This window comes from Neopelma chrysocephalum, unplaced genomic scaffold (genome assembly GCF_003984885.1).
Source record: "Neopelma chrysocephalum unplaced genomic scaffold, ASM398488v2 Primary Assembly neopelma1_43, whole genome shotgun sequence".
NCBI classification, from domain to species: domain Eukaryota; kingdom Metazoa; phylum Chordata; class Aves; order Passeriformes; family Pipridae; genus Neopelma; species Neopelma chrysocephalum.
Window position 1 is genome coordinate 19553666 of NW_020897702.1, and position 24180 is coordinate 19577845.

At 38.6% G+C, this 24180-nt stretch overlaps 1 protein-coding gene across 8 annotated transcripts in view; it reads right to left on the reverse strand.

The window, feature by feature from the left end:
* The window catches only part of PICALM (phosphatidylinositol binding clathrin assembly protein), a 70009-nt gene extending 46449 nt beyond the window's left edge, over nucleotides 1–23560 (reverse strand). For 3 of the 8 annotated variants that reach the window (XR_003533305.1, XM_027677545.1, XM_027677544.1), the window contains exon 1: nucleotides 23139–23560. Coding sequence is in view for 7 of the 8 variants with exons in the window: in XM_027677545.1 (XP_027533346.1) it covers nucleotides 23139–23268 (130 nt within the window). In the remaining variant the exon portion in view is untranslated. The remainder of the gene's footprint in view (nucleotides 1–23138) is intronic. The other 5 variants (XM_027677549.1, XM_027677548.1, XM_027677546.1 and 2 more) reach the window with 4 other exon arrangements.
* Between the last annotated feature and the right edge of the window lie 620 nt (nucleotides 23561–24180).

Genomic DNA, 24180 nt, shown 5'->3' on the forward strand with positions numbered 1-24180 from the left:
ACACAATGATAAAAGGATGCATATATAATCACATACAAATTAATACTTCCACAAAAAATTTTCAATACTATACTCTCCCCAGAATCATCATCATCATCATCATCATCATCATGACTAGGCTTCGCGAACGAAGATTTGGGAAGGGCACTGCCCACGTTTGTTACAAGCACGCTGGTGGCTAAAAAGGCCAATATGAGATAGGCATGTCCGGTTGCAAAAGGCACAGCAGAAAGACTCCTTAAGTGGTACATTATGCAGGGCATGATTCTTTCTGCATTGTCTTTTCTCCTCAAGAGTGATCCTGCGTGCTTTCTCAAAGGCATCAGCAGCGTTATAGACGGTGTGTCTCCAGATCTCCCGATTGGAAGCCAGAGTAGACCAGTTATGACGATCAATATGGCCAAGGCTGAGATGTTGTTTCAGGGAGTCCTTGTATCTTCTCTTTGGGGCTCCTCTCTTGCGGCAGCTGATGGCAAGTTCACCATAGAGCAAGATCTTAGGGAGGCGGTGGTCCTTCATCCTTGAGACATGTCCTGCCCATCGCAACTGTGTTCTCAGCAACATGGCCTCAATACTTGTGACTGCTGCTTGTTCAAGAAGAAGATGTATTGGTCACATAATCTGACCAGTGGATGTATAGGATTGTACAGAGGCAGCGTTGATGGAAGCGTTCTAGGAGAAGCAGGTAGTGGCAGTAGATGACCCATGATTCAGATCCATATAAGAGAGTAGACAGCACTATAGCTCTCTAAACACTGATCTTTGTGCTTTTCTTCAAGTGTTTATTTCTCCAAACTCTTTTATGAAGCTTTCCGAAAGCTCTATATGCCTTCGCTAACCTGTTGTCTATCTCCCCGTCAATCTTACCATCCGAGGAGATGAGGCTACCTAGGTAATTAAACTGCTGGACTGATTTGAGCTCTGATTCGCCAACGGTGATATGGGGATGAAGGAAGACTTCCTGAGGTGCTGGTTGATAGAGAACTTCTGTCTTCTTTAAGCTGACTTCCAGCCCAAAGAGCTCAGCAGCATCTGCAAAGCAGAGTTGCTTCTGTGTGGGCAACAAGGGCGGCGTCATCAGCATAAAGCAGCTCCCGGACAAGATGGTTTAAGGTCTTAGTGTGGGCCTTCAGTCGCCTTAGGTTGAAAAGGCTTCCATCAGTACAGTATCGAATGTAGATACCGTCCTGATCATCGAGGTCTGCCGTGGCCCTTTGGAGCATCATGCTGAAAAAGACTGTGAATAGGGTTGGTGCAAGAACGCAGCCTTGTTTCACACCATTAGTTATTAGAAAGGGTTCAGAAAGTGCATTGCCATATCTGACTTGGCCATGTTGATCCTCCTGGAGTGAGATGATCATTTTAAGGAACTTGGGGGGACAACCTAAGTGTTCCAAAATCTGCCATAGACCTTTTCTGCTCACAGTATCAACACAGGTCACAGGTCAACAAAGGTTACATAGAGACCTTTGTTTTGTTCCCTACACTTCTCTTGCAGTTGTCTGAGAACTAACACCATGTCTGTGGTACTCCTGTTGGCTCTGAAACCACACTGGCTTTCAGGTAGAATTCCTTCTGCTATAGTGGGTAATAGTCAGAATCTAAATCCTATAAAATACAAACTATCAGAAGTTCGGCATGCCAAGAGAATTCCAGTTACCCAACAAACTACGAAGAAGTCAGGAAGCTCTTATTTGCCTTAACACTTCAACTTTTCTTGACTGGATTAAAGCTAAATAATATTAGAATTTCAATACATATCAGTGGATCCAATGTATAAGCCAATACGCATCAGATCACATTTGCTCAATTAGTAAATTTTATAACTGAAGTCAAAACATAGAGCAAAGTGGTTTTTAACAGTTTCTTTTTTAAAATCAGAAGGAAATACAAAATATTTCTTGCACGAATGAATATTTATATATCTTATGTCCACATAGAGGAGTTCAATAGAACACAATTAATTTAGTATATGGAACACCTTTCAAACTGAAGAGATAACATGCCAGTGACTGACACTCCACTCACATGAGGGAACAGTTATGGCTAATCATAATAGTGGAATACAGGGCAGTGCCTACCCTTAAGATAATTGTGTTCAAAAGCAGGTATTTCCTTATGATCAATTCCCCTTTCACCTAAGGCCATACAAAACAATTTTCAGATTTGAGCAGAAGTTTTAAAAAGCTATTGATATAAGATTCTTTTGCTTTCTTCTACGGGACCAGATTCTAAAAGACATAACACTTTCATTTTATCATCTCTGTGAAAATCAGTGGGAAAAATGTTGGTGTCTCGACTTAACCCAACAGCCGCAACAACAATAAAATACTAATAAAAAAGATACAGTTATCCACAGTACTAATATTCAAGTTCAATTCCCTTCTCCAGTTGTCTAGATTTCAATTCATATAAGGATTTTCAAACTATACCACTTTCCTCTACGTTAGGGTCTCATTTTCTTATATTAATACTTCTTGTTCTACACAAGTATTTCATCACTGGAACAGAGCTGCTCATTCATCTGGTCAGCAATCTTAATCAAAATGCAAATCCTGAATATAAACATCTGTTAAACAGCTAAAACATTACCAAGGAGTAGGTGAGGAAGTCAGCAGTGATGCGACCATTTCCCACACGCAGTGACACACAGTGTAGCAGCAGCTGACACTGTCATCTTTACAAATTTGGTGGAAAATTTCAAATATCAGAAGTCAGCAAGTTTGCATCAAATTGGTTAATGATCTGAACAATTATTGGCTTTATGCCATCAGGAAGTCAGCCACTAGACAAAAAATTCCTTCAATTTTCTTTTAGGAATACAGTTTACAGCAAGCACTAGTGGTAGTGTAAAGTTTAATTTACTTTTACTATTTCTAAACAAATTTTATGAATTTAAGATTAACATTCCTCCTGCTTCCCCCCCAAACAGCTCATGAACTATATGCCCATTCTGATTTTAAATAGTCCTGTCACAGGTTCTGGGAAAGCACACATATCACATCTTTCCTTTCCAGGAGGACGTAGAAGTTATGGAATAGGGGTTATTGAGGAAAAAACAAAGAAACAAACATGATCCAGTTACACTAATGTAATATTTGTCAGCAGATCTTAAATTAGACAAACGGAATTTAGCAGCAGCAAAGTCTTCCATGGTCAATTTTTATTCTTACTAAATTAGAAGGTTTTTTTTAACTTGAGTGGTTTGTGTGAAAAGTAACATAAAATATTAGAAACATCTAACCTCTGTATATTAGGTATTTTTCTAGTTGTATTGGTTTCTTCAACTTTCTATAAACAGTTCATCTTCCTTCCCTGAATAACTGGCAAGTCAAGATGGTCCGCTGTTTTCAAATGTTCAATATAAAGTATCAAGGAGAAGAGTTTTTCAACTGGCTGCTGATGACAACAACTATTTTGGACTATGAAGGTAATTTTTTCTAGTCACCTTGACACAATGATTATGAAGAGTTCACTCTAATTTTATCCAGTTACTAAAACTAAAAACAAAACTTGAAATTACTTCGCAAATGCATACCAGTTTTACTCTGGTAAACTCCTTGAAAACATTTCTAGAACATTTAACAGACACTGTTGTTTATTATTGAAACAGTAGAGGATTTAACTGTGCCATGAAAGGACACTTACAAAATAAGAAATCAGAAATACTAAAATAAGAACAAAAGAGAAAGGTTGTCTGTAAAATCTATAATTGAAATCTACTTCTTCATATTAACAGTTCTGAACACTGCAAACCCTGACATATTCAAATCTGATTCTACACATTCCAACTCACATTTTAAAATCCGATAACTTAGTGCAAGCATATGGTAAATTTCTAAATAATTTCCTACCTCCTCCATAGGTGATCTCCTTATTTAAACATGTGAAATAGAACTAGAAAGTTCCTGGATGTAAATAAGTAATTTTCATTATAGAATCAAACTATTTTGTCTAAAAATCATCCTCAAAATAGTTCTGAATATTAATGGAAGCAGGTAAAATCGTCAATTTTTTAAGATTTATTTCTTCCTCAAAGAGATACATTTGGTAATTAAAAATTAAGCTTGTGCCAAAACAGAGAAACCCCCCATGACGTACCAGAGTGATCAAGCGAGGAAGAGTGACGTTAAATTTCAGTCTGAGCCACTCACTAAAGGGCTAGAAGAATATTATATAACAAGCGTATATTTGAAAACTGAGTGAATACTTAAGTACTTTCTTAATTAATAGAAAATACCTGTATTTGCAGGTATTTTGTATATGCTAAACCCACTATTTGTTCTAAATTTAGTTTTGTTTCTCTTCTGAATAAACTCACTTGTACCAAACTACTTTACTAGAAGTAGTTTACTATATAATATTTTCCAGTGGCTTCACCCAAGTCCCCTTGAGAGGGTGGACAAAGAAATCTGGATTACACATTTCTAAAATAAAAATTCCAGTTGATAATTCTTCCTCTGCATACAGGAGCACTTTAAGAGCTAGATAACTGACTCAGGAAACAATTTATGGAAGAGTTAAAGAAATCTGAGAAGATCCATTATATTGTGAACTTTCCATGTTTAAAAAGAACTGTGATTTAATCTAATTTATATTAGATAAGCAAGATAAAAATGCGGAAAGCAGATTTATTATAATGCTGAATAACTTGTTCAACGATTTTTATTTTCATTTCATCAAGCTGCATCTTGCCTTTTTCTCCCAATTCAAATAAGACTATCATGTCATGTACTTAAAACTGCTATTTCTAATTGCAATTCTTAGAAATTACTTTAAATCTTTATCAGCAACCCTGTGAACTCCGCATTACTGCCTCGGGTATCTCTTAACTCTAGATTTTTCTCCTATGGCAACACTTGACAGACCTGAACAATACTTCCCTTTAAACTTGCTGAGTACCCTCAACACACTTTAAAGACTAACATTAAAATACAGCTAAATATTGCCTCAACAGCTCCAGCCACAGATTGTAATCATAACATTCTAATTTCAACTAGATTTGTCTCATTAATCCAGTAACAGTTACAACCACACTTACACAAACATTCAGTGTGCCATGACAGCACATAAACAAGCTTGAGCAGTTTAGAAACTGAATATACCAACACCATAATCCTTGTTCTTATCTGCTCATCTAATCAGATACATTTCTCCTTTGAAAAAAATGACAACTTTAAGTTGTTCTGTTCATCCTGCAAAGAATCACCATGTTACTCTTTCAGAGAAGTTGATTCTGCTAAATTCAACATAAGAAAATAACCTGAACTGTCAGATCATCATAGCAGAATAAATAAAATTAGTTATACACACTTAGGATCACCAACTTATAAAATAATTCATGTTGTTCAGAATCTCTAGACAGCATATAAACTCCACTCAGCTACTGTAGGCCCCCGACTGAATACATAGGTTGTGGAGCCTGGATCCCTCTAAGGAATGAGTTTTCAAAGTCATCCAAATGTGGAACCAGTATCAGTGACAACTAGTTTTGTTCAGTGTTATGTCTTTTCCTCTCCTTTTTTACATAAGGAAAAGGCTACTAAGGTCCCAACTGAACAGACTTGGCACTAACCAATCTGGCTTCTGTGGCTATTGCTACAAGGTAACTCACTCCTTCACTACCCCACATTTCTACTCTTCTAACTGAACACAAATCATAGCTTAATTCAACTAGATGTTGAAGAAAGTTTAACACATTGCATAAGATTTTTTTAGACCAACACAAATTCCTAGGATATATAACTCATAGGATACGTTTTCATGACACAAAACAGGGTGGTCCCATTCCTGTCTCTACCTGCTAAGTCACACATTTCTATTGCTCACGTTTTGTCAGCACTGGTGTACTTCTCTGAAACACTAATTTCTCAGAAAAGAAAAAAACCCACACAATAAAACCTAACTTAAGTGGTGGTGGATGGGATAATGGGGATGACACATGGGGTGACACAACCCTCCATAGTTTTTTCATTATCCTACAAGATAAAAAATGGCTCACAGAAGAACAAAACTGGCAAAAGCCACTGCAAGAAGAGGAGATGATGACATGCAAAAGTAAGAAGAATAAGAGGAAAAAGAAGTGGAAAAGTCCTCCCACTTTTGGCAATAATGAGTGATTATGTTACTCAACTCCCCAACTACAGTCACCCTCTGTTCCCCAAAGATGTCTGCATTGGCCTTCAGTGGTTACTGTACAACTCCATAATTCCAACTTTCCTTTGACTTATATCCCAAAAGCCTGATGTTCTGGTGCAAATCAAAAAAGAAACTTCCTCTTGTACTTCTCAGAGGAGTCTGAATTCTCTCCATAAAAAACCTTCAACACAATGGAAAAATCACTATTTTCTTTATCCATAAAAGAAATATTTTTCTTTCAATATTTCCTAACTTTCCAGTCTTCTTAATTCAGGTGATCTCCTCTGGATTCTCTCCAGTTTCACTAATTCATATATACATATTTAAATATAGTGTCCCAGCTGGATAATGGAAACAACTTTCTGTCCCATAATACATTCTTACACAGACATATGGATGGATGCCCGTCTTTCCTGCATTCTCACACTGGTGGTTTATAATGAAAATTAAATGAGCCAAAGCCCCTTGAAGTGCTCCTAGACTTTCAGATAATCCTTTTATACTCAAGTTTTACACCTTCCTTACACATTTAGAACTCTGCACTTGCAAGCAATCACAGAACACTGCTCCAATTTATCAGGGTAACTTTGTTTTCTAATCTTGGTCTGAAGAGCAGCTGCAAACATTCCCAGCGTAATGCTATTCTATGTTGACACATGGTGTATACCAGCATACCAGTGATTAATAAAAAGCATCATAAGAATCAGATATGGACATATTCTCCACTTCAAACATCCTCTAATTGTGGGCAAACTGATGTATGCAGTCTGTATTAAAGCAGCACTCTTATGCTCTATTAAGCTCAAGACTCCTGAAGAAAAAACATGTCAAAAAACCATTGGTTTTACCTGTACTCATTGGTTGTTATAACAGGAGAGAACTATCTTTGTTAAAATATTAAAACAATAATCAGTGCAAAAGTATCCAAAATACATTAGTTACCTTTCTAAAGACTAATTTTCCAGCTACCACTCACTCTTAAGAAAAGATTTTCTTCCCAAAAACAGAACAAATCAACTACTGCTTCAGCTCCCTAATACTGAGAAATATGCAAGACATACTAAAACTACTGAACACTTTTGCATTACATTCAATTCCTACACTACCCTTTAAAAGCATTTTATCGTGAAATCTAATCCAAAATAAGCATTAGCTCCCGCACTTATGCTAGCACATTATTCCCACTGAAAAGTATCTGTAAACTTAGAGCCTTGATCCTATCTTTAAAAACATGCTTAATAATGAGCCTATAAATCATAATCTAAAGACTCTTGATTACAGGATGAAAAATGTCTCTATCAGACAACCAACATGACAATTCTTGCATAAGCTGTACATTCAATCTGAGTATTTAACCCCACTGGCCTATTTAAACCAGGGAGAAAAAACAATATTCTTTTACACTGATCATATGCTAATTTCAATGCATTTATGAATAAAATTAAGAATAGCTTTGTTCAACATAAAGTCAGTATTTTCAGAGAGCATAACTGCAAACACTTGAGGATGCATCCACTGTTTCAGGTTCTGATGAGCTAGAAAGCAGAACCCTTAAGGGTTCTGTACGAGTGCTGCTGTTTAAGAATACATCAGGACAGACGGTCAGGCAGGCTTTGATTCTGAATGACAGCCATTGGTTCAATATTTAAATAAATAATATATTAGAGTATAATATTAAATTACTATATTAAATATTATAATAAATACTTAAGCATCCCATATAATATTTATAGTGTGAATAGTCACACATGGATGGTGGAAGCACAATGAACTGCATTAGGCGGAACATTTTTATTTTGATGAAGACTAATTACTTTGAAAATTGTATAGCTTTAACACTGCTTTCATCTCCTACTGAAAACATGAAGCTGTTTCAAGGGAACAGTCTGCATACATGCAAGTTTATCCTATGATTTCACCTTAAGGTGAATAGAGAAGGCACATAACATGGTTAATAGATAACTGAGAGATCAGTATGTGATGCCAAAGATATTGGTCTCTTCATCACCACGTACACTTTGAATATATTACCATGCTGTTTCTCTACCTTTCTCTCTGACAGCAATAGTGCTCAAGTATACTGTAAATAGTGCCTTTGCATACTGTATATTTTTGGTTATAGTATGCACTTAAAGCCCTTTCCTTCTGCTCCGAAGGAACTTAATCTGTAAATATTCTACAGCTATTACATCTCCATGCAATAAAAAACAAGTTGTACTAATGGATGTGTGTTTAAAACAAGACTTGTGAAACACATATACAAGCTGGTATTGTACTACCAATAGTATGCAATCAATCCTTGCAGATTGCTCTGGAATACCTCCCAGACTCATGCAAAGTACTAGAAATGCTCTTACCTGGCAGCCTGCTAGCAGTGGTAGAGTAACATTACTGTAGCCCAGCCTACTGGAACAAAGAAACCATTTTGTTAACAGCAGACACCACAGAAAAAAAAATCCTCAATGAACACAACTCTACTGTAGTTTTGCAGCAAGATGACTTATTTTTTCAAGAAGGTGAAGCTTTTAATGTAACTAGGGTTCGTTTAACTATCTAACCTCCTCAGTCCTGCCAGGAACTCCTGATCTCAACTTCACCTCACCTGCCTCACTGGCATTCAGATTGTACCTGTTAAAAAGTACACCCACAGGCACCAAAGTACCTATCATAGAACCACAGAATGTTTTAGGTTGGAAGGGACCTTAAAGATCATCTAGTTCCAACACCCCCACTACGGGCAGGGATGCCACTAATGATCAGGCTGCTCAAAGCCCCATCAAACCTGGCCTCAAACACTTGAAGGGATGGGGCATCCACAACCTTTCTGGGCAAGGTGTTCCAGTGCTTCATCATCCTCTGAGTAGAGAGTTTCTTCCTAGTATCCAATCTAAACCTGCCCTCTGCTAGTTTAAAGCCATTCCCCCTTGTCCTATCAGTATCTGCCTGTATAAAAAGTCCCTCTCCCTCCTTTTATGCTGCAACTAGGTCTTCCTGAAGCCTTCTCATCTCCATGCTGAACAACTCCACCTCTCTCAGCCCATGCCACCTTCCAAGACCTGTGGCTGCTTTAATCCTGCATTACAGAAGAGCAAACAGAGAAAACACGCCCAACTTCAAGCACGGTATATTTTGTCAGTTAACACTTCTAGCACAGTTCCTAAATCTAAATATATGTATCTTCTAAATATACAAAGCATTCACACAAGTGTAATTTAGGTGTTTCTTAGATGTTTAGCTTCTGCATCCCTTTACTCTAAAAGATACACCAGAAGTAATTTTGTAGTAGTGATGTACTATCACTCTACACAATAGTGAAACTGAAACCACCATCTACCATTGACAACAGCCTGACCTCCTGCCACCACATCTCATTGAACAGATTCTCAAGCCAAAAAATTCAAGACCTTTGTAATGTTAGAACTAATCACACGCATGTAATTCACATTATTTTCCCTTTGAATAGCAGTGTTGCATCTTTAATTAGACAGTTTAACAGACAAAATCAATGATAAAAAAACAAAGCTATCTGATCTTTCCTACTTCAATATACTTGTCTCATTTCAGTAGCTCATAAGTCTTACTCTGGCAAAGCTGTTTGGAATATCTGTTATTCTTGCCCATTTTAAAATGAGACTTTGGAAATTAAATTTCCTTCTGAACAGAATCTCACTTGGAGAAAGAATAGCACATTTTTCCTGAATGCCTTTGGGAGTTGTCAGGAAGCATGTATTTAATGCCTCTGTATTTGCTGTCTGCTCTCTTATATGGATCTGAATCATGGGTCATCTACTGCCACCACCTACGCCTCCTAGAACGCTTCCATCAACGCTGTCTCCGTACAATCCTAAACATCCACTGGTCAGATTATGTGACCAATACATCTGTTCTTGAACAAGCAGCAGTCACAAGTATTGAGGCCATGTTGCTGAGAACACAGCTGCGCTGGGCAGGGCACATCTCAAGGATGAAGGACCACCGCCTCCCTAAGATCTTGCTCTATGGTGAACTTGCCATCAGCTGCCGCAAGAGAGGAGCCCCAAAGAGAACATACAAGGACTCCCTGAAACAACATCTCAGCCTCGGCCATATTGATCAACATAACTGGTCTACTCTGGCTTCCAATCGGGAGGTCTGGAGACACGCTATCTATAACGCTGCTGATGCCTTTGAGAAAGCATGCAGGATTACTCTTGAGGAGAAAAGACAACGCAGAAAGAATCGTGCCCTGCAGAATATTCCATCTAAGGAGTCTTTCTGCTGTGCCTTTTGCAACTGGACGTGCCTATCTCATATTAGCCTTTTAAGCCACCAGTGCGCTTGTAACAAACGTGGGCAGTGCCCTTCCCAAATCTTCGTTCGCAAAGCCTAGCCACGATGATTTGCCTATCTCCTTCAATGCTGAAATTGTCGATGAATGTGTGTATATCCACCTCTGTGCAGCAAAGTTTCCCGGTCAGATTATGACCTTCTCTATATCAGAGTTTTTCCAGTTTCTGGAAAGCACTCATGGGAAAGCAAATCTTCTACTATGCAGCCTCCCAGACTGTGTAAGGCCTGCAATACACTAAGTGTTCTGGTGTCCTCAGCGAACCGGAAATTATATAGGACAATAAACTCAATTTAGCCATAAAAATATTTAAATGCATGGTAGGACATATTTCTTGGCAGATATCACCCTCTACAGCTTCACCTACAGTAAAGGGCTGCCTGGTTAACTACTGGTCCCCCAAAAAAAACAAAAAAAAACCACCCAAAAAACCCAATAAACCAGACATATAATTTTGTGGAAATACACTTCCTCTTGTCACGAGTTCACTCTAGTATGTTGTATGAAACAGTTGTACTGTCAAGAGATTCTAAGGGTGCAACAGCATCTACTACGGGTCCTTTTGCCCCTACGGTATATTGGTTAGAAACCAATTGCTTTTCATGTAATTACACAGAGTAGCAAAACTAGGGTGATAAAGGGAAAAAATCTGGGAAACTTTTGCACCTAACACCAAGGAAGCTTAAGACATACTATAAAATGGCATGATTATTACGTAATGCTCTTCCAACATCATAAAGATGCAAAAATGACTAAGTAATTTGGGTTCATTTTAATATAGGAAATATCAAAAGCACAATACATAAGCTTACTGCAAATGGTACATTTCCCAGCATATAAGAAATAGAAGAAAGTCCAAATTATTTAGGTTTTTTTAAAATAGTGCTACTTATTACAAGATAGTGCGATATGCTTTTCCTTATAAATAGCACAATGCTCACACATTGGAGAAAACCACCTTAGATGATAGGCTTTAGTCCACATTCTTACTATGAATAAACTTTGCACACATCACGCTACAATCCAGCTGGGCAATATTTCCTATTTTGTACGGATAATCTGTGTATCTTACTTTTCTACTGATCTCTCAGGAAATACATACAGTAGTGTCCTGTCAGATGATCACTTACTATTACAGCTGACTAAACAGAACTTAACAGGTCCTAATTAAAACTGCTCTGATTTAAAGGCTTATAAACAATGACATAAATAGGCCTACAAAACTGGAAAAAGCTGAAAAGAGGGAAAAATAAGGCAAAGACAAAATCATGCTGCTAATAAGTGACAAAACAGATTTCACGAAGGAGCTTTGCTGAGGAATATTTTTTTCCTTGTAGTTTCTATAAAAGAAGCTGGTCAATCCCAAACTAGTAATCCTCAATACTGTAAACTAAAAACACTTGCCTAAAGGTTGCTGCAAAGATTTCCTTACCAAATCTCAGTTAACAGACCAAGGAGGAAAGCAATTTAAAATATTTGCCTATTATATCATACAGTGCATTTTCTTACAGGAAAAAAATATTTCTTGACAAATTATCTAAATGTGCAAAGCAGCAAATCCTCAAACTTCGAATATTTATCATTCAAACGCCATTCAAAAACCTTCTCTTACAAAGTGACTGGCAGAACAACACACAGAACAGCACAGGTGTAGCACGTAGGTACTTGAGGTAACATCTCGGAGATCAAACAGGCCAAATTTTGTACTCCCTGGTGTCATACAAAACAGTCTGAACACACAGTTTTGCAAAATGTGTCTGAGATTTATCTTTCTCTATAGTGAAAAACCAAAATAATAGTCTGTGCACCAGACATTCTTATAGGACTTCTGTCTACTCCTAAGTGGGATTAATCTTCATTTTTTCCTCCCATCGGGAATAGGAGAAAGAAGCTTAACAAAAAAACATGGAGCTGCTCCTTCCATGCCATCCTATTTGGTGACAAGCAAAATTCTAAAAAAGTGTCACTACTTTCTAAACTATGATTTCTTAAGCAACTAGAAGAGTTCAAGATAATGGATTTAGAGCACTTCTTGCAACCATTTTAATAAAAGCTCTATTAATTCCATACCATCTAGTTCACTTTTTGTGCTTAAAGTAGGTGAACTCATTAAAGAAGATTTGTCACTGACAGCCACTTTCATACCTTTTCTTTTGGCTAATACAGGCTCAGATTTTGACATGAACTGTTAGAAAACTGGATAAAGCAAAGCACCAGAGCTCAAAAAAAATTACCTCTCTACCCCATCAAAACACAGGTATCACTACAAAACTGTTCCAACTGACACTCATGTAATGTAAGTGTGCAGTTCTCTCATGAAGGAAGGCAGTCAAGCAAAAGTACAGCTAAATTCTTCCATTCTATTAATAGAAATGTTGGAAATGCCTGCCTAATTTAGCTTTTACTTCCTTCTTCAGTTTAGGCTAACATCTCCCATGAGATATTTGGAGCTCTGACCAAACAAAACTCACTCTGGCTCATCCAAGTACATATTCAATGCACATTTGAATAGCACCTTTATACAACGGCACAACAAAAGCATCCCTCGCAGCCCACATCAAAGCTGCTCAGAGTAATAATTTTAAAATATACTGTGATAGAGTATATATAGATGGAGAAGGAACGATATTCATTTAACATGGAGAATGAAAATGAAGTTGAATTTTTCCAGCATCATGCACTAACCATTACTGGTTTTCAACAGCTACAGTCAAGGATCTTACAATGGAGAACCCATCCTCTTACAGCAAGATTGTTATGTCTGAGTTTCATAAATCCAGATCAGCTCTTTCCCTCGTACCCCAGTTTTAGAGACCGTTCCCTAGCACTTCATAAGTTATCAAGTTTCAAAGTTTCAGAGCAAACACGGAGTTTCAAACTCCTAAGTTTGAAATTGGATGTGTAAGGGAAATTATAGACAGAAAGAATTTCTTAGTATCCACAGCCTTCAGACAGGAATTTCTCTATTTACCCATGCACAAAGACATGTCCCTATCACAAACAGCCTCTAAGATAAACTAAAGCCAAGAGAAGAAGTAAATAACATCTGCCTTTCGGTCTTCAGGAAAAAAAAATACCTTCAGCCAGATTATATCCCTAAAATGAAACTGTTTCAGAATAAAAGCTCAGAAAAGACAAAAAATAGTTATTTAATTTGCTTCAAAGTAAGGTTGGTTCACTGGTTAAAATTTCAGGGAGCTAAAACGAATATGGAGCTGTAGTAAAACTAGGTGTTAAGACATCTTGTGGCAGCCCTACTATATATCAAGACCACATTCCTGTCTACTAAGACTCTTCATTACAGTTTAAAATAAGGACAAAAGCATCTCCTTCAACACACTGTATTTTACTTACAGATCATTAAATATGAAGAAAGGCTCCTCAAAAACTGTGTGTAAACAAAAAGAAAAAAAACCCAAACAAAACAAAACAAAAGAGAAAATCGGTCCCTGGAAATGCATTAGCTTCAAATTCATAACAATGAAAACCCAAGCATCAGAGGCTAAACTAACTGTGCTGTTCCCTAGTATTTGAGAACTAACACAAAAGCTGCTTTGGATTTCCACACACTTGCACATCAAATTCAGCACTGAAACAAACTTCATGTGTGCCAAATTTTTAATGCAGAGTAACCTACTCAGAAATTGACTTAATTTATGTTTTAGCTTTAATTACATTTGACAGGCTAAATGATGATACCATTTTGGCAAACATTTCAGCTGAACAGGTCTGGAAGACAGTTTGGGCTAGCTCCTTATTAACTATCAAGAACCTAAAAACAGAAGTCTGTATCCAGACCACCAGTTTTCCTCAAATCCCAACACAGTGTGCTAGTCCCTGTGTGTCACATAGTTTATAGGTAGGACTTGTTCATCCTGAGCTTTTCCATTCAACATCTAATCAAATGTGGCAACTTACTACGCATCACATATCCTTATTATAAATAACTACAGCCCATGAATGCAGAAGTGGTCATATTTGGTTTCCACTGATTTTTCTTTAATTCATATGATTAAAATCCACTTCACGTGTATTTTTGATACGCTAAGTTTTATTCTACAATGCTATACTGTGACACTCATGACTGAAATGCAAGCACTCTGGGGAGAAATAACTCCTAATGAATTTAGGACAAGTTATTAACATATAACAGGAAAAGTGATTTAAAGGATAATAAATCCAAATTCAGTCAAGAATAAAAATAATCTTATCAGAACATATCAATGAAAGCAGTGATATGGACTGCCATCCTGAGAATTAATTCAAAATTAAAATCTACCTAAGGATTCCAGTGTATTTCTAAAGAGTAAACAAACTTGGCTTGCCAAGAGAAAAAAGAACACAAGGATATTGTTCAAAAAGACATTTTTCTTGTTTACCTGCAACTATGATTTTAACAGTGCTAGTCACGGTTCATGATGAATAAAGAGTAACAGCAAGTAAACCAACTGAATTTCACCCTTAAAACTTACAAAGTGATGTAACCACTTATGTAAATATTAAACTTAAGTGCCCCTTTTAAGACAGAAGAAAAGAATGAAGGCATTTCATGAGTAAGCAGGACTTAATGAAGCCAGCTTTGCATCAATCCAGAAATGAAAAACTGCTTTGTGAACTACAGCTGTATGTAGCTGCAATATATAATCAAGTAGATATTCCTAACAGTCTGATTTTTAATGGAAGTTATTTTTAATCTCTTCATAACTGTATACATGCTGAATTATGAACACCAGTGGCTTCTGGCAAATAGAAAAAGAGACGGAATTAAACCAAATCAAATGACACCATTCTCTGTATGGAGGCTTAACCATCACAATAGTTTAAACAACTTTCAACACTTCACATAAAAAATAAGGTCAGATACAGAATACATAGAATTATGGATCAGAAAAAGTCAAAGTTTGAAATAGGTTGCAATGATGGCTGAAACTATTATGGTCATATTGGGCAGGGAGGGAGGGAAAGGGGATAAATCAAATTCAAGGGTGACCCCATTTCCAACTAAATATTGACCCATTTGTCAGCAAGAGCAGAGATATCAGCCAAATAAACCCAGTGCAACTGCAAACAAATGTAGGTGAAATGACCATGTGATTTCTGAATATAAGGGAAGAGAGGGACACTCTACCTAACAAAACTAAACCCAATACAAAAAGCACACACTTGAACAGCAGAACACAGGTACAGAAATACTGCCATGTCATTTTACAGCTCAGTATCCACCCCAGAAGAAACCAAACACTACCAACAGCAAAACAAGTTATAAGCAACCCTTAAGAATGCCAAGCAACATGAAGACTTCTACTTTTTCATAGCCAAGACATTCAACCTTCTCATCTGGTAGGCACAGTAACAAGTCACAGACAACGAGAACTGCTCTGAGTGGAGTTACAGCCAGATTAAAGGCAAAGAATTTTTTTTTAAATTAAAAACAAGTATTTAAAACACATTTACTTCTGTTTGTAGCCTGAGTTTAGTTTAAAACTTCGTACGATACCCACTCCAGGTCTGGAAATCCAGTTTACTATTGTAACTTCAGAAACTTAGGCTGTACAGATAAATACCACTGGGTTGGTTTGGGTTTGTTGGGGTTAAGGGTTTTTTTGATCAAAAGTAATTAAGGAATGATATGAACCTCATAATATTTTTTCAAATGGATAAAAGAACACCCTTTTTACAACTTATTAATATGGAAAACTTTTTTTATACACTAAATATTTTATTAGGAAACAGTTTTATTAAGGATTCACAATTCATGCTTTAAATTATATTAACTATTTAAAAAATCGACAAAGGTTACAAACAATAGTGATACTTTGTTGATGTCATAACACACAGCCAGCTAGTGGAATAGCTGAGCTGCAAGCTACTGCAAGTACCATATTTAGAGTAAATATGTGAAATACCAGAGCAGTTTCAACCCGTGCAAACTTCTCACTTCCCACATCAGCAAAAGAATCACTCCTCCCAGAACGGCACCACTGCTACAGCATACGGATGTTGTGACTGAAGGACTTGCTTGGGAGGAAACAATAAAGAATATTAAATGAAGATTTCAAAAGTGTTTTTCAGGAGAAAAAGAAAAAAGGGTTGATGCGGAGAACTTCTCCTCAGTAAGTTAACATAGGTCTGGATGAAATTATATAGGAGAGCTCAGAATGAGTACAAAACCTGTATTTTGGGGTTTCTTTCTTTATTTTATTTTAGACTACTTATGTCATGACATGAACTAAAATCTCTGGATTTCCCTTTATGCCACCACTGTTCACTCCAGTAAATTCTCTTATGCTTCAGTCTATGAATTACCATGTCCAAGTTAAATTTTGGTGTAGATCTTGTTATTTTACACATTCTGTTTAGAGGTAAAACTTATAAAAGCTTAATTTATCCTTGTATAATATTGCAAATGATCCAGATAAGCATTACTTTAATAAAGCTCCTTTAGCAAAACAGCACAGGAGATGTTTAGTCACAATCAGAAAATCCAGCGCATTTGCTAAATCTGCATGAAATACTTAACTTCATTAAGTTATTCTCACACAGTTAAATACAGCTTAGTTCCCTAATTTCTCAAATCCCTATACCTGATTTGTCATATATTACTCATAACTTGGATTTACCATCAGCAGACTTGAGAGCACCACACATTAGCTCTGAACTTACTAATACTATTTTTACATTTAGAAACTACCAGCTAATTAATAAAGCTCTGATATAAACCTAGGGGTAAAATACAACCTACAACAGTATTTCCTCTTCCTTATTCCTTTATAAGGATACAGAGTTACTAAGAGTAACCCTGCCCCTTCCTGATCTTTCATAATAGAGAACTGCTACAAGAGCAAGGAAAACATGAAACCCAACAATTTTATATCAACAAAAGCTTCTTTCCACTTGATTGCATATTTTTTTGCCAGTTACTTCCTGCTTACTTCTAATTGGCTGCATACATACTCAGTGATAAAATCTCTCTCCAACCTAAATCTTTGCAAGCTCCAAATTTGCATTAAGCTCCAAATTACAACTACTTCCAGAGCTAAGATCTCAACCAGCAGGAAATCTAAATGGTTAAATTCACACACTCACGGATCAAAAAAAAAAAACAACAAAAAACCACCACACTAAAACCCAAAAAAACCCACCCAGTTCTTCAACTCAAAGCAAAGTTTGCAGAAGAGTTTGCTAAAATACTCAAAAGTAAGAACACATACTTCATATTATTGCTTTAAACTTGTTTACAAACTATCTGGAAACATTTAATAATTGCCCCACTACAGGACTTCAAGATTTTATAATCAAGTCATTTACAATACTTACCTGATTTCTTCTAACATGCTTGAGGAACAGCTACTTCACAGTTTACAGAAAATAAGAGTGCACATATCCTACCAGTAGTAAACCAGTGTCCTATTTTTAAAGTAGTAATTGATGTTTGAGATGTTTAGAGCAAAAATATTTAAAGGTATTGAGAAACTTAAATTTAAGAAGTCTGTTTAAAAAATTAAGCTTTCAAATACATAAGGTGTCTCTGCTTCAGAAAACATGTTGCATTTTCCAGGGGGAGGACAATGCCCATAACATTTTATAAGTGAACTTTCCCAGAATTCTACCATCAATAGATCATGTACTTCACATAAGGCAACATACACAAAGCAAAAATGGGAAGCTTTAAATTCCATGTTGGATAAGTCATCTCTTTTGTATTATTATGCAAACTAGCATTACTTTATGAACCAAGTCATTAGGAACAAACTTAAAACTTTCACATCTACAAATCAAAAACTGATTTTAGGATTAGAAACTGAAGACTCAAATAGATCACTAGGTCACAGGCTGAACTGCATAAGAACGCCTCTCCCAAGCGTCGCTTTTAGAAGATGCAAGAGATGACTGCACCACTAAAAAAAGAGAATAAAAATAAATGGAAAAAAACCCAACAAACCACCACTAGAGCTACAGCTCAAAGTTACATGACACCTGAATAGTCACAGCTGATGGGAAATAATGGCAGTACAGAGATTCACAGTAAGCTGACTGCAGGTGTTCTACAGCTTCTCCTCCTTAGCTCCTGCCTCTTACTTCATCCAAAGTAGAATATCGCTTCAGGCTAAGTAAAATAAAACAACAGCTGCACAACTAAATGGCTATTCTTTCTGCAAATGAGCAGCTGTGGTAGAAAATCGGCCCTCTGGCAGACTAGAAGAGTATGATAGTGCTCATACTCCACTAAAAGGCACAAACAAATATTCCAAAGGAATTTTAATAAAAAGAAAGAAAAAGTTGGCTAAAGAAGAAATGATGAAGGAATCATGGAAGAACTCAAAGAGAAAAAAGAATACTTCAAAAGAAAGTTGTAATAATGCAATTATCTGTATTTGAAATAATTACAGTTACACAGAACATTTCTAAGCAAAAATAACAATGGATTGCCTGCAGAAATTTAGGTCAACTATAAAATGGGAAGCAAAGCCACAAGAAACTTCAGGTAGTTCTGCCAAAACCAGAGACAAAATATGAATTTCTGGAAGTACTACAATACTCTAAAAGGAACGTGGATAACCTGTTTCTACTGGAGAACACAGAAGTATCCACAGACACAAGGAGTTAATTCACCACGTCACTGAAACAACTCAGTTACACTTTTGCATGTAAAGGCAAGAGAACACTCGAGACATTGGTTTTCCCAGCATTTTTACAAATCTCTTGGGTGATACAGGGAAAAGCAATGGTCCTTATCCCTCAGTTCTACAAGTTACCCTCTTCATACCAGTTCATTTTGAAACAGAAGCTGTCTCCAGCACAGACATGAAGCAAATCTTTAGCTGGACTTTTATCTGTGCTAGTAAATAGCCTCTAGACAAAATCAAAACAGCTGACACCAGGGACTTGGGAAATAAGTTCCCAACAAGTTCTCTTAAGTTTACTTTCACTTACACAGCTTCTCACAGATATCCACCCAACACAGGGCAGGGTTCTGGTTTACTGTCTTGCTTAAAAATACACATTTTCCCTCACAATAAGAAGTCAAGGTAGTTACACTCTGGCATAATTAGAGAGATTTCCTGTTAAGAATGGATAATTACAGCATCACAACTTCCTTCCAAGCCATCCATCCACATTCTCCTTTAAAGAGCACCACTCAATTAGCTACCAGCAGATAGGGTCACTATGCCTCATTCAAGAACCCAACCCTAAGTGTATATCACAACACAGCTGTTTTAAGTACACCCCACAACATGCACGTGCACACAAACACTTTTATGCTGCTGAGCTAACACAGCTACAGCAGTTTCACTGAACCAACCTAGCGAAATCTCCTATTTGGCATTAACTAGTTATCTTCAGGTATTCCTAATATTAATTATCCACCACACATACATACACAAGAACACTTCTCCATCATAATCATGTAAAAAAGGAGTGAAATCTAGCAACAAGTTTTCCAGCACCATTTATATTCAAACAAACTAAACCACTTGTTCTTAGCATCACTATACAGCACTCAACATGGCAACAAAAAGCTAACTTGAAAGAAAGGGTTGTATAAATCTCAGCATGCAAGTTAAACCCACAAACCAGTTTAGAGCTCTCACTGCTCAGAGAGGTGTGAAAACTAGGACAAAGTCCTAGTGAAACTGGGTTTTCCATAAAAGAAATTTCATGAACTATGCTTTCAGGGTTCCAAGACTATTAAACCTGTCTGATTTCTGTAAAACAAGGAATTCATCATTACAAAAGCAGCACCTAGGTTACCAAACAGCATCCTTATCCCAGCTGAAAGACTGGACTTTCAAAACAGGACAGGACAAGACAAAAAAAAAATATTGTGAGTTCAAGTATACAACCTCAAGATGCTGGTTTTACCTATCATAAGTCATGTCCACTTGTAATTTAAAAAAATCTTTCTCCCTCAAACCAAACAAGCAACTGATCTTTGTAATGGGAGAGAAAGAGCATTCTTTGAAGTAATTATTTTTTAATCATTACTGGCTAAGAAAAGAATGTCTTTTTACCTGCGATGATTATTATGATAACTGTCACTGAGGGAAATGCAGAGGGAATATACAAACCTAGGACAGGGAGCACTTCAGTTTTGGATCTCCATACACAGTCAAGAGCAAGATAAATAAGGACAGGAATAATCATGTGCATGAGTACTTCTGTTGGATTTCCCCTCATTTATATGAGTTAACATGAGGCTGAGCTACTTAAACATGTTCATGACAGCTCAAGCTTAATGAAGAAAGAATTTCAGTAACAGGACAGTCAGAGTTCTTGAGATATGTACAAGACATAGAGAGACCATGTTAACAACAAGGTGTGTCATGGTAACAGAAAATGCCACAAAACTAAGACTTCATTACAGGGCAGCATAGGAAAACTCAGCTAATCCACTCACCCAGGACACAACAAAGCAAGTTTTAACTGTATTACCACAATAAACAATAATCAGAAAAGCATTTAAGCAGCATGCTGCCTATGAAGACTGGTAAATTAATTGTCATTCACAATGAGATGTCAGTTCATAGGACTTACTTAGTTAAACTGTTGTAAAAGGAGGATATGTACAAATAATTCAGAGGTGGGGCTTGAGTCACAGCCTGGGCAAAAAAATATTTATTTTTAAACATATAACCATAAAGGGTATGAACAAAGAAAATGTTCAAAATACAAGGCCATGTGTCATTTCCTGATGCCAGGAACAGAGACTCCTAACAAACATATTAGGGGCAGCAGACAAAACTTATCTACCCATGATCTATTTTAACTGCTAAAAAAAAAAAAAGGGACTAGTAGTAAAACTAATTAAAAAAAAAAAGTTTGGTTTGCTCTGATAAAAGAATTCTCAGAGAGAGGCAGAAATTAGAACCTGTGACAATCTAGAGTAGAAAAAGGAGACACAGAAATGGTCTTCTCATCCAGCAGCTACCAGACAGCTTTCTAAGGAAGTCCAGCATCCTTCTGCAGCAGCATCCTGGAGGTCTCAATTAGGTTGTCCCCTAGTAGCCCTACTCAGAACACCACCCTCTTACACACACACACACACATGCACACCCCCCCCCCAATCTGCAGAGCAGTTTTCTGGCCAGATTGATGTTCTTTTTCATAAAGCTTTGCCACAAAATAATTCAGCTCCTAAATGCCTTATTACTGAAACTGTACTTTTAGCACTGTTACAGGCTAAACCTGACAAAGTTCGTTTTCCAGAAAGCTTCACTTCTGCTGTGGAAAATCCAGTAACATCACAATTTCATACATAAGCCATATGACAAGGTGTTTTCTCCACATAAGAGTAAGTTATTTAATGCCCAAAGATTTCCTCAGTGTCCTAACACCCCTGGCTCACCAAAAATAACAGTCACTCAGTTACTAACATCTTCACGCAAGAGATTAAATGGATGAGAGAATACCAGAACTAAACAGAGGCAGCTGTTCTGGGGCTACCCTAAAAAATTGATCACATCCCTCCCTGGTACTTGCAGAACAAGAATTTCTTAAACCTTTAATGCAGATGCATTTTGGTGGAAAGAAGAAAGAACTACAGCACAATTAATCCTAGTACTGTCATCTGATCTTCTCATTTGGATACAGAGCGATTCAGAAGGCACAAATTCAAGATGCATGAAGACTCAACCTTCTCCTCACAAATGTGGGTGGGAGGAAAGGAGAAAGCACACATATAAAAGGCATAGACACACATCTCTATCCAGTATCTTTCGTTATATATTGGGTGAAGTGAAGGGGGGGGTGTCCTTAAAAGGCCTAGAATAAACAGATGCAAGATAATCAGGTATTCAAGCCAAGAACTTCCTCAGTCCTGTGACCTTACAGCTTAGCAGGAGATACACTAATGTGAACTTTGGTGCTCATCATTCTATTCATAATCACCTGGGTGGATCGGAGTTGACAGAAAACCTTTGAGGCCTTCCCACCTTCGATTTATTTTTAATAGAAGCTGAAAAATGGCCCGTCCCTGTATGGGATGTTAAGTTCAGGTACTGAAGTTCTAAAGAAGTCCTCTTAGATCCATCTTCCCAAGTGAATGAGACAGACTAGAAAGAAGAACTAGAAGAACATCCTTACTAGGAGAGATCTGCCCTTCAAGCACTCATTTCACATATTTTCCTACGTGGAAGAATTACCTGATTGATAGAGAAGGATTTTTTTTTTTTCCTAGTAGACTACCTGAATAAGAATTAAGATCACTGATCAGCTATTCCTTCCTGAAACTCCTGCACCTCCTCTTGAGAATGGGGGAGCGCTGCCCCTAGCAAGACACAAATAAGATCAATTAGTAAGGAAATTGCAGCCCATTCCCCTGCGTGGCCTCCGTGGTTCTCTCTTCCCAAGGAAGGGGTATAGAGCAAGTCCTGTCCTTCAGAAGCTCACACTGTCCAGGGCCCTGTGCATAGGGAAGAGCCAGTAAGGCCCCTTATGGAGAGCAGATACACTGAATAGCCTCTCCCAAGCTCTCCATCGCCACGTCCCCGACCCTACCCCCCCCCGCGCTCCGGGAAAGCCCGATGCTGGAACGCGGAGCTCCTCCGCCTCAGGAGGCTTCCCGTCCTCACGAGGCCGGTGGGAAGGGCGGCAGCCCCACAGCGGGACCCCGGGACAGCCCCGCTCCTCGGCGCAGAAAGCCCCCGGGCCGCCGTCCCCGCCCGGTACTCACAGTCCAGGTGCTTCTTCTTGGGGCCCATGACCTCGTGGGTCGTGGCCTTGCACACGGTCTTGGAGACGGCCGAGCCGGTTACACTGTGCTGCGCCGCCGTGATGCGGTCGGTGAGGCTTTGGCCGGACATGGCGGGTTCGTTGGCGGCGCTGGAACCGAGCGCGGCTCCGCTCCCTCCTCAGGGGCCGGGACGGGAGGAGTCGGCGGAGGGATGGAGCTGCGCGGGCTCCTCACCCCGCCGTGCCGCAGGCGGCCCCCGCTCCGCCCTCAGGGACGGACCTGTCACCCGAGCAGGGACCCCTCCTCCTCCTCCTCCCGCCCCCCTCCCCCGGCCGCCGTCCCCTCCCCCTGCGCGCCCGCCCGGCCGGGGACAGGGACACGCACTGGGCGCCGCAGGAAAATGGCGGCGACCGAGCTCCTCCTCGGGCCTTGCCGGGCCTCTCCCGCCTCACGTGACCGCCCGGCGCCCCGCCCCGTGACACGCACCGCCCCCCCAGCGCTGAGGGGCTCGGGGGGCGGGATCCCCTCCCAGGGCGGGATCCCTCCGTATGGCATCCCTCCCAATGGCATCACCTCCCTCTGGCATCCCCTTCCCTTGGGCGGGATCCCCTTCCCTGGGGCACGCTCCCCTGGGGAGGGTCGATGGGTCCCTATTTGGATTCAGCGCAGGATAAAGTTTTCGTGGAGGGGGTTCTGTCTCTGAAGGAAGTAATTTTGTATTTCTCAGCCTGGAAGATTTTTGTGGAAACTCCTTTCGGTGTCACCTTAGGCAAGGGAAAGTGTAAAGGGGAAAAAAAAATCTGTTCGCAGACAGCGAGGGGTCCGGAGCCGTCTGGTTGCTGTGATCGGGCTTCTGTTCGGAGTTATTTTTATGTGAAAGCTCACCAGAAATGTCTTGAATGTACATCACAGCATAAAAACATTGGTGGTTCTCAGGTCTTTCACGATTACCTTCCCACTCTTCTGCTACTCTGCTAATACTTCTCAGGGCTCTTGGACTTAGTCAATGGCTCTGTCCTTGGCAGCCAGGGATTTTGTACGA